Consider the following 10,788-nt stretch of genomic DNA (forward strand, 5'->3'; position numbering starts at 1 on the left):
AGACAGCGCATGTTAATGCAATGCTGTGACAGCGTCTGCCAGCAGCGCTGCATCTGCCGGGAGCGCTGTATGCTCTCTGTTAGCGATCGCTTGCTGTTCGATCGGCTAATTGCTTAATCTTGCTTTGACTATTCAATTGTTACTCTGTTGTATATCGTGTCGGTGGCGAAGCTTGAAAGTGTTCAAGTCACAGCCAAAACATACATAAGTGGTTACATATATGTACATATGTACCACAGCAATAAACACTTAATTTGAATTCGCGTGTTTTATTTATAAACAATATTCTTGCGAATAAAAGTTACTAAAAAGCTTAGTAGCTCAACATTTGGAGGCCCCGGCGAGATACATATTCTCGCTTAGTGTTGTAAATGCAATTGATTTTGCATAAATAATTGTTGAAAATAACTAAACATAATTAAAAGTAAACAATAACAATTGTTGAAACATTGAAAGTGCAAGTGCTGGAGAGTGCAAAGTGCTAGAGTTGGAATTGATTTATATATGTACATATGCATATATATTTAACAAGCGGTGCATTTCTATTCTTGCATTCTCCGTTGTTTGCGCATGTTCGCCGTTGCTCCGCGTCTTGCGCACCCTCTCCGCACTCCGTCGCTTGTCTATGCTCTCCGCTACTCCGCTGTCGCAGCTGCGTGCATTGACCTTCAGTCTTGCTGATCTCTCTCGAGTAAGCAACTCGCGCGCGTTTGTGATCGCGGCTTTGACGCGTTTTCCGTGGTGCGCTTCACTTTAAGCTGCTGCTGTGCTTAAGCAACTAACGCGCGGCTGTGATCGCGAGTTTGACGCGTTTTGTCTTGCTTTGAACTGCTGCTGAGCTTAAGCAAACCGCGCGCATTTGTAATCGCGGTTTGACGCGTTTTTCTTGCTGCGCTGCACAGTAAGTTTGCCATACAAAGTGAGCAATTACCAGTTAGCCAAAGTGCGGTTAACTGCTAACAATGGAAAGCTCGATAAACGAGCAAGCAACTACTGTCGAAAATCGCGCGCGGTTTTTCAAGCGGAAGGTTCTATCGCTCTATGATAGCCTTGTGAGACTCGATGCGTCGCTTTCTGAAGTTAAGCTAGCTACATTTAATTCATCTGAATTAGCAGTACGGTTTGAGCTATTAGAACGTGCTCAAGCTTCATTTGAGTTAGCTCAGAATGCGCTGGAGGAGATTGACTATAATGAGATCGGTAGTGAAACGCGTGACAATTTCGATGAGCGTTTTCTTGAAGTGAAATCGCGTGTTCGGACGCATTTTGACAGTCGTAAGCGTCAATTGATTCGGTCGCCCACATTGCGGCGTGATGAGACTATCGAACCTTCGGCTAATGGCCTCGGTGCCCGCGCTAATAGACGTCGTCTACCCGAGCTCAAGCTTCCCACGTTCGGTGGAGATTATAAGGAGGTGCGTCCAAACACAATACCCGACTTGAAGGTGGATGCCACATTCCGCAAGGTGCCGAGGCATGCGTTAACCTTTGAGCTGTGGAAGATCGACGAGGATCGCCTAGAAGCCGTTGCTCGAGCACAATATGGAACATTCTACGACAACTGTGAGTACATCATTTATGCATCGAGTTTAGTGGGACACTGTGCGAATCACGAGACCATCACACGCGAGCAAAAGCCGAATGTGCCGTTGGAGCGTTACATACATTATTGGCTGGGCAGCAATGTCAGCGAACAGAATCGCTCGAATGTTGTGCACAAGATTCAGCAGCTAAACTCGTATCTAGGCAATGTGGCGTCTATTTATCGCGAGATGCAGAATCACGAAAGCGCACGCTTTCTCTCCTACTTCAAGAAGGGCTACGATGTACTCTCTGGCGCCTTGATCAACTCGGTTCAAAAGGTGCGCCTCTTTCAGCTGTACGGTCGCAAGACTGAGCGTCGAAGTGCGCTCGCCTGGGTGCAGCGACAGCGTGGCAAGGATTCTCGCACTATTTGCATCGTTGGCGATGGCTACGAGCAGTCGATGAGTGCGGAGCACAAGCAGGCATGAAATATGGTATTGCCACTGCAGCAACGTCGTATCTTTCAATCCAATCAGCAGCTGGACAGCAACAGTTATGACTCCAAGACGAATGACGATATCAATGGCAGCAGCAACAAGTTTCGCATTTACAAGTGCAATCAACGTGGGCGATTGCATCTCGATCAACTGCACGTGGGCATGCCCAGCAAGGATGATCTAAGCGATGCGCATGGCGTCTATCTGCTCGACAACTATGGTCAAAGCATTTGGCTGTGGGTTGGCGCCCAAGCCACTCAAGCGGATGCTCTCACGGCCATGAGCAATGGGCGTGCATTTGTAAAGAAAAGAAGTATGCAAACAGCACGCTCGTGGTGCGTATGCTCGAGAGACAGGAACCCGTGGAGTTTAAGCGTTTGTTTGGCAACTGGCTGACGGTGTGGCAGGATAGTACACGAGGCCACAAGCCTGTTTCCACCAAGCTTGGCAAGTTGGATGCGGTTCTGCTGTGCGAACTCCCCAAGATGGCAGCGGACACACAGTTGGTGGACGATGGACGTGGCGAGCGTGTTTTGTATCGCATCTTTGGCGATCAACTGGTCGAGCTGCCGGCCACCAAAGTGACGTTCTTCACCACCAACGCCTCCTATGTGGTCAAGTACACCGTTCAGTGTGCCACCGTTGTGGCCGCTGATCTGGCCAGTGTGGGCGTCAAGAGCATCATCTACCAGTGGAACGGTTCGGAGGCATCTGCGGAGACAATTGCCAAGGCAGATAGCTTTGCCATGACTAGTTTCGAGTCGATGCAAGGTGCGGAGGCGATGTTTGTGCAGCTCTACGAGTTCGATGAGACGCCATATTTCTTGCAGCTCTTCGAGGGCAAACTGATCATAATGCGAGGTCAACGCAGCGAGCTGCTGCACTCCAATAACAATCACAATTGGGACTTCAAGACCAATATTATGCTGGAGACCTTTTTGCTGAAGATCTATGGCGATGCCAGCTACAACTCCAAGGCTGTCGAAGAGCATCCATTGTCAGCGATCAGCTCCAAGGATTGCTATGTCATCAAGACGAATCATGCGTGGGTCTGGTGTGGACAGAGCAGCACTGGCGATGCTCGGGAGATGGCCAAATCGGTGGGCGCACTACTGGGCGAAAGTTCGCTGATGCTGGAGGGCAAGGAGAGCAAAGAGTTCTGGCAATCGGTGTCAATGTACTTCAATCAGACTCGTCATCAATGGGCAATCGTGTGGCAGCACCCGGAGAGCCATAAATAAACTATTTCTACTGCCCCTGAAGGGTGATATTGAAAGATAGGCTTTCAACGGTGGGAGTATGTCGGGAGCAGCAGACAGCGCATGTTAATGCAATGCTGTAACAGCGTCTGCCAGCAGCGCTGCATGCTCTCTGTTAGCGATCGCTTGCAGTTCGATCGGCTAATTGTTTGTTACTCTTGATTGACTCTTCAATTGTAATTCGTTGTAATCGTATCGGTGGCGAAGCTTGTACCTACTCAAGTCATAGCCAAAACATACATAAGTGGTTACATATATGTACATACGTACCACAGCAATAAACATTTAATTTGAATTCGCGTGTTTTATTTATAAACAATGTTCTTGCGAATAAAAGTTACTAAAAAGCTTAGTAGCTCAACATTTGGACAAAAGATTTACCCTAATCTGGAAAACGGCACTTGGTTTATTGACGCCAGTTGGCAAATTCCTGTAGTGAACAAACAGCTACAAGTGGACGGCAAGGTGCACTTTTGTAAAAAAGAAGATGACAAGATTAACGACTCAGTATAACAATTATACAATGAAGTATCTGTAAAAATTACGAAAATCGAAAGAATAATTGTTGTTGTTGGGAGCAAAAAGATGAGACACTTTGAAGGCTGCTGATGCGCAAATTAAACACGTCCGTTTCGTTTGCTAGTTGCAAAAGGAGAGAGTGACAATTTATTGTTTTCCGGTTATTCCGACAATAGTAGTTAGAAAACAAAGATGAGCGAAAGCTTATAACTAAACTGTAACAACTGTAGCAAAGGAAGAGCGCAAGATTGAGTCTAAAATGTAACTGCTCAGTTAGGCTGGGCAGGCTTACAGTGGGACAAGGTGCTTGATTTAACAGTATCTTTGTATACTCACAAGTACGTTTTATTCATCTGACTACACCAACCACTTCACTGATGTACTTTTTTATTAAAGCACATGCACTTTTCCACTATTTTTTAATCAGGTTCTGCACATAACCTGTTAACAATTTTCTTCCAACCAAAACCAACAACAAAAACCTTTTTTGGAATTGTGACAAATAATCCTACTCAAAAAGGTAATCGCTTGTCTATTTTGGTCTGGACTTAACACGATCAGCTGATCTAGCAATTCATGCTTGCATGTATCGTAGTCCACCAATAGATGGCTCTATTATTGAGCTTTCAAACTCATGGATACTAAATAAAGCTCCGCTTCTCAGAACAAAACATGACAAGACAGTTAGTACCATTTTCTCAGACCACAAAAAATTTTCTACAACTAAAAAATTAAATAATATAAATTAAATATGACAATAAACATATAAATAAATAATATAATAAATAATAAATATAAATATATATAGAGAAAAAGAAAAAAAATATTGTATACTTTTAGGCTTAGTCAAGTTCAGATACGACAAGCGGCCTATTACACATCCCCTGTCAAAATCACACTTAATCGTTGTAACGACAAAGTGGGATACCCGCTTGGAGGTAGCTTAATTTCAATGATGCGAAGATAAGCGATTATTGCTTAAGGTCCTTCGCTTGAAATTTGCCAGTTCTGTTTGTTGCTCCGATGTCAACTCGAGTTGCTGCGAATTATCAACGGTAATTGCGGCAATGCTGTCAGTGTCAGCCGGGTGCATCAAACATGTTGGCAATAGCTTGAAATCTCTCCAAAACTCAATACCCAAATATACGTCTTGCGACAATGTCGGTACGATATAAAATCGTTGTGGTTGTATCTTGCCCTTAAATTGACAGGAACACTCAATTTGCCGCAAATTCGCAGCCTATTTCCATCAGCAGTTTTCACTGATGATGATAGTTGCGTATATTCGGTATTGTTTGTTACTATTTCCTCAGCTAACTTCCCACCAATGCAGTTAATAGTAGCGCCAGTGTCCATTAACCCAGTTATCGTTTTGCCTAGCATCTTAACTTGGGCATAAGGACGAGGATCACCAGTGATGTCTACTACTGACGCTAACACAGCTCTTTTTTCCTCTTTATTTATTATATAGTTCCCTTCCGCTGCTTATCGCGAATACCTGAACTACAAACAATCTCTACATCCGAACTAAAAGATCTGGCTGAGTTTATTTGAATTTCAGAAACTATGTTGATAAACTGTTATCTTCACATACTCGGGGTTGGTACCCTTTGAGACTTGTTTGCGTGCACTTGTTAACGGTGCACGCACCTACAGGTTTGGTTGGAATTGCACATTTCGTGCAACTGGGTCGATAAGTGTCACGCTTACCACAACCGTAATAAAATACTTTACGTACAGCTACACAATCTTGGTATCTATGACCATTCTTCCCACAATTCCAACATGAAAGTGTTAGAGCATCCACCTCCAGATTCTCTGGCTCTTCAACATCATCCTCTTCATCCATTTTGGCTTGAACCGTGACTTCACTTACATGCCGTCTCGGTAAACCCCTTGGAACGGTTGATGGCGTTGAAATGGTTTTCAAAACCTCTCTCGCGTACGAACAATGTGACGCAACTGTTCAATGCTGAATATTGGCACATACAATATTTCGTGCTAAATATCAGAGAGCAAATTAGCTCGCAAAATCTCTAGTATGGACTGATCACCATTGGGCTGTTTAAACGATCTACTAATGCCACAATGGCTTCGTAAAACTGATCGAAAGATTCGTTGGCTTTCTGTTTTCTTTGTGAAATAGCTGCTTGAATCTCCAAATCGGTTCAACCATCCGTAAAATGATTTTTCAATGCCTTGCATAAATCTGCCCAGCGAACTTCTGTCACGCTTTTGTGGTACCTCCAGAAAAATTCACTTCCTCTACCCTCAAACAAGTTACTCGCATATCTTGCTAGCAACTTAAAGTCTCCGTCCAGAGTTTGTCGAGTCAATGACTCTACTCGATATAAAAAATCTTCTATAGACATAGACGAGTGTCCCGAGTATCTCAGCTTCCAATTAGCAATAATAATAATAATAATTTGTCGGGTCATAGAGTATTACTCAGTTGAGAACCTTGTGGCGAAGAGTTGGCACCAACTTGCGGCGCTCTCGGACTTACCAACGGATTCGTTTCTAGCCGATTTGGTAATCCAAACAACTCTTCAAAGCTTTGATGCTGTGGACTTGGTGGAGAAGGTCTAGGAATAGATTGAATTGGTTCAGAATTGACAGCTAACTGTTGCTAAACTAATCTCTGAAAACCATTTTCCATCACCTGCGATAGAATTTGCGTCTGCTGCACTAATGCTGCTGATATTGCAGCCGCAATTGCCTGCTGTATCTCTTGACCCATAACACTTGCCACTGGCTGAGCTATTGGATTCTGACTACAACCGGTTGCGGAGCTTGTGGACTTAGCGTCGGCTGCCTTGGCTGCGAGCTGGATCTACTACCAATATTAGTAGCATTTTCTACATTGGAACTTGCTGATACGACCGTCGCCGTGGCTTTCACTTGCCCTCTAGTTCTCATAGTGACACTTGAACTGGCTGCTTCCAATTCTTCAGCAAGATTCACAGAAGATCTTGATACCACAGTTCGGCACACTGGACATAAATTCCTATTGTCAGTGCGAGTCTCAAAGCAGGCGTGGTGAAAATAATGATTACACCTCGTAGCTAGTAACTGAGCAGGATATTCAACCTCCTGAGTACAAACACAACAAATGGTTTCACCTTGAATTATGTGACCTGGCATGATAAGTAAAACCTAAGCGTCAGAACCTCTGCTAATTAGGGCGAAATTTGATACGCCAAACAAATGTATAAATAAATAATAATAATGGGAAAAATAAATAATATATAAATAAATAAAGATTTAAATAAATAAGAGAAAAATGAAATAAATAAATAAATAGATAAACACCAACAATAACACACAAAAATAACTGAACAAATAAATAGATAAATAAATAAGAATACAAAAGCAAATTCCAACAAAACTGATAAATAAACACGATTCGTAAGTGTTGGCACCGGATCCGTGCCTTGGTTGGTGTGCCGTTGCTCGTACTTCGAGCAATCCACTACTCGAAAACAACAACTTGTAGTGGATCAATATTTGCTGAAATCTTTATTATTTTCATTACATTATTTACATTTCATTATAATTTCATAATTTTACTTACATTCGTGCTCTGCGCACACCTTCAAATCCCTATTTTATTGTTAACAATTATTTGCCTCTGCTTGGGCTCAAATACAAATTCAAATTAAATCACGCTGCCGAAATTTGCAGCTGCATTGCTACATCTAGCGAACGTAACGGCGAAATTCCCATGCGCAAAAGAGAATCACCGATTACAACTGCCCAGTAGGAAATGCGCTGGCGAAGCCCCAGTAGAAAATTTAGTTCGCCCGCCAACATTCCCCACCCCGTAATTCACTAGCATTCGCGTTGTGTATTACCAATTTTCAAATCTAATTTGGCTAGCTTTACGGCGGGGCGAGTCATAATACCTTCTGGAGTGCGCACAACGGCACTCCTTACCTGACCGTCTCTCGATCGGTGAACATCTACCACAACTCCTTTGGGCCAGCTGTTTCGTTTGCCATTCTCATCTGCGATAACAACAATGTCATTCACGGCGATCGAATCTGGCGGCGGATGGAACCATTTGGTACGGCGCGTAAGCGTTGGCAGATATTCTCGAATCCATCTTTTCCAGAACTGATCGGCTAACTGGCTCGAAATTCTGAATCCTTTGGCAAGCTTGTCACCGTTTTGAATTTCGCTGTCTCGTTCACGAATTCCACTAGAGTGGCCCAAGAGGAAATGGTTCGGTGTAAGCGCTTCTGAGTCTGCCGATTCCAGTGGTACATATGTGAGTGGGCGTGAGTTGAGAATACCCTCCACATCAGCCAACGCAGCACGAAGCACTTCTTCTCGCAATCCACCAGGCGGCAAGATCTCCGTTAGAATGGACTTTGTTGAGCGTACCAATCTTTCCCATGCACCGCCCATGTGCGGTGAGCCTGGCGGAATGAACATGAACTCCATTTCTGGGTATTTGGTCTCCACATCCCTGGTCGATATACGCTCCACTTCATCTTTTAACACTCTACTCGCACCTCGGAAGTTAGTTCCATTATCGGACATCATTCGTCGCGGGCAACCACGTCTCGCTATAAATGCCTTTAGAATACAATGAAAAGAGTCGGTTGACAGTGATGTTGCGATATCCAGGTGTACGGCACGAATTGTGAGGCATGTGAACAGAACACCCCAGCGCTTCTCGTGCCGTCGTCCAACGATGATGTCGATGGGCCCAAAGTAATCCACTCCTGTATAGGTGAACGGCGCCATGTGGTGCGCCAAACGCTCGCGCGGTAGACTTCCCATTTCTGGAGGCCTAGGACGCGCGCGCCTCATCCGGCATGCTGGACAAGTTTGAGAAACCTCTCTCACCAAGGCTCTCAGACCAAATATCAGGAACTTTTGCCGTAGTTCATTGACCACGATCTCGTCGTACAGATGATGGTACCGGCGATGATACGACTCAACCAGCAGATATGTAAATCGATGTCTTCTTGGTAGGATTATGGGTCGCTTTAGGTTTACTTCGACTCCTTCTATTACGTCGATTCTTCCCTTGACGCGCAGTATGCTCACTTCGTCCAAGTACGGAGAGCATTTGAATAGCTTGCTCTTCCGATCTATAATACTGCTTCCCATTTTCAAGCATTTCATCTCGCTGAAATACTCGGTTTCCTGGCACACTCGTATTAGAATGATATCCATCTCGATTGGCCGCTCAAGTAATAGTAACTTCTTTAATTCCGATCCCATGCTCTTCTTGAAAATAGATCGCAAGAAATCCAATACTCGTAACTGTGCGGCTCTTAATCTCTCCAGTTTGCTGAATCTTTCTGGGTCTGGTGAGATACAGCTCAAAGGTGACATGGCTTCCAATTGCTCTTCGACGTGTTGCAGAATAGTATGGCTATGTTGGCTCGCATCAATGTTCATCAGCGGTCACTGAGAGTCATCCGAATATAGAAATTGAGGCCCTCTGAACCACCTATTCGCTTCGTTAATGACAGGCGTTCTTGTCCATTTGGTACCATCGTCGGCCACATTTTGCGCTGACGGGACCCATCTCCAGTTACTCACATCTGATCCTTCTAAGATTTCGCCAATGCGGAGTGCAACAAATTGGTGAAACTTACGAACATCCGAACGTATCCAGTATAGAACGTCTCTAGAGTCTGTCCAGAACACTTTCTTGTCAACGTGTACTGACATTTCAGACTCGATACATCTGGCCAACCTCAGTCCCAAAACAGCAGCCATGAGTTCCATGCGAGGTATCGAAATTGGTTTCAATGGAGCAACCCTTGTTTTCGACGCTACAAGGCTGCAATGAACTTGATCGTCTACTTCAGCTCGGATGTATACGACGGCAGCGTATGCATTAACACTTGCGTCTACAAATGTATGCATTTCCAGACATCTAGCTGCACTAACTCCTTTCAAACATCGGGCTATACGCAGATTGTTTAACGTTGGCACCAAATCCAACCAACGACGCCAGTCTGCCTCGTCTTCTTCTTTGAGCGGCTCATCCCATCCGACTCCACTCCTCCATATATTTTGCAGAATGATTTTGCGCGTATGTTGAAAAATCCAACAATTCCAAGGGGGTCGAATATGGTCATAATCATGCTCAGGACGCGGCGTTTAGTTGGCCGACCATCCAGAGCCTTTGCGATCGTATCTGGCTTCACCATAAACGTTAGACAATCTTCACCAGGTTGCCACCACATGCCCAGAACCTTTTCCGGACCAACGTCTGGGTAACAAATTGGCTTGTCCAACATGTCATATCTATTCTCAAGAGCACAGACCACTGCTTGAGAATTGATGTCCAGTGTCGCATGTCAAATCCTCCATCAGCATGAATTAGTTTTACAGCCTGGGCCAGCTTTGTCATCTCAGCTACTGAGTCCACAGACTGAAGCCAGTCATCGACGAAAGTGTTGCCGCAAATGGCTTTTACGGCCTCGGGATATTCAGCTTCATATCGTTGAGCATTGCGTTTCAAAACGTAACTCGCCAAGGAAGGTGAACACGATGCTCCAAAAGTCATAACTTGCATGACGTATACCTCCGGTGGCCGTTGCGAGTTTCCATCACGCCAGAGGAATCTCTGAGCTGCCTGATCCTCTGGTCGCACCCTCACTTGGTGGAACATTTCGCGTATGTCTCCCGAAATAGCAATTGGGCGTTCTCTGAAGCGTATTAGAATGCCCATCAATGATGCAAGTGTGTCAGGACCTTTTAGCAGGCAGTCGTTTAGAGACACTCCTTGGATCTTCGCTGCGGCGTCCCACACTAAACGTGTCTTCTTCTTGTTAGGGTTGGTGACGGTAAAGATAGGAAGAAACCATGTTATATCTTTACGCGCCAACTCACTATCATCCAGGCGTCTGATGTAACGTTTTTCCTTATAGTTTTTCATCGTCGTTAGCATGAAGTTGCGTAACTGCGGATCTTTCGACATTTTCGATTCAAGACATTTTAGTCGCTTAAGACACATTTCA

At 44.6% G+C, this 10,788-nt stretch overlaps 2 protein-coding genes across 2 annotated transcripts; one reads left to right on the forward strand and one right to left on the reverse strand.

The window, feature by feature from the left end:
• The first annotated feature begins 962 nt into the window (after positions 1-962).
• Positions 963-3,262, forward strand: LOC132797721 (villin-like protein quail). The gene is given in 2 exon segments (XM_060809474.1): positions 963-2,325; positions 2,328-3,262. Coding segments are annotated over 2 exon segments (2,298 nt in total).
• A 4,368-nt stretch (positions 3,263-7,630) lies between these two features.
• On the reverse strand, positions 7,631-8,986 carry LOC132797722 (uncharacterized). The gene has a single exon (XM_060809475.1). It carries the CDS (start codon positions 8,984-8,986, stop codon positions 7,631-7,633), a length of 1,356 nt encoding a protein of 451 aa, XP_060665458.1.
• Positions 8,987-10,788: the final 1,802 nt, after the last annotated feature.

Source organism: Drosophila nasuta, unplaced genomic scaffold (genome assembly GCF_023558535.2).
Source record: "Drosophila nasuta strain 15112-1781.00 unplaced genomic scaffold, ASM2355853v1 ctg17_pilon, whole genome shotgun sequence".
Classification (NCBI taxonomy): Eukaryota; Metazoa; Arthropoda; class Insecta; order Diptera; family Drosophilidae; genus Drosophila; species Drosophila nasuta.

Excerpts from the sequence above, each read along its gene's own strand:
- LOC132797722 (XM_060809475.1), bottom strand. The coding sequence starts at position 8,986 with ATGGATATCATTCTAATACGAGTGTGCCAGGAAACCGAGTATTTCAGC.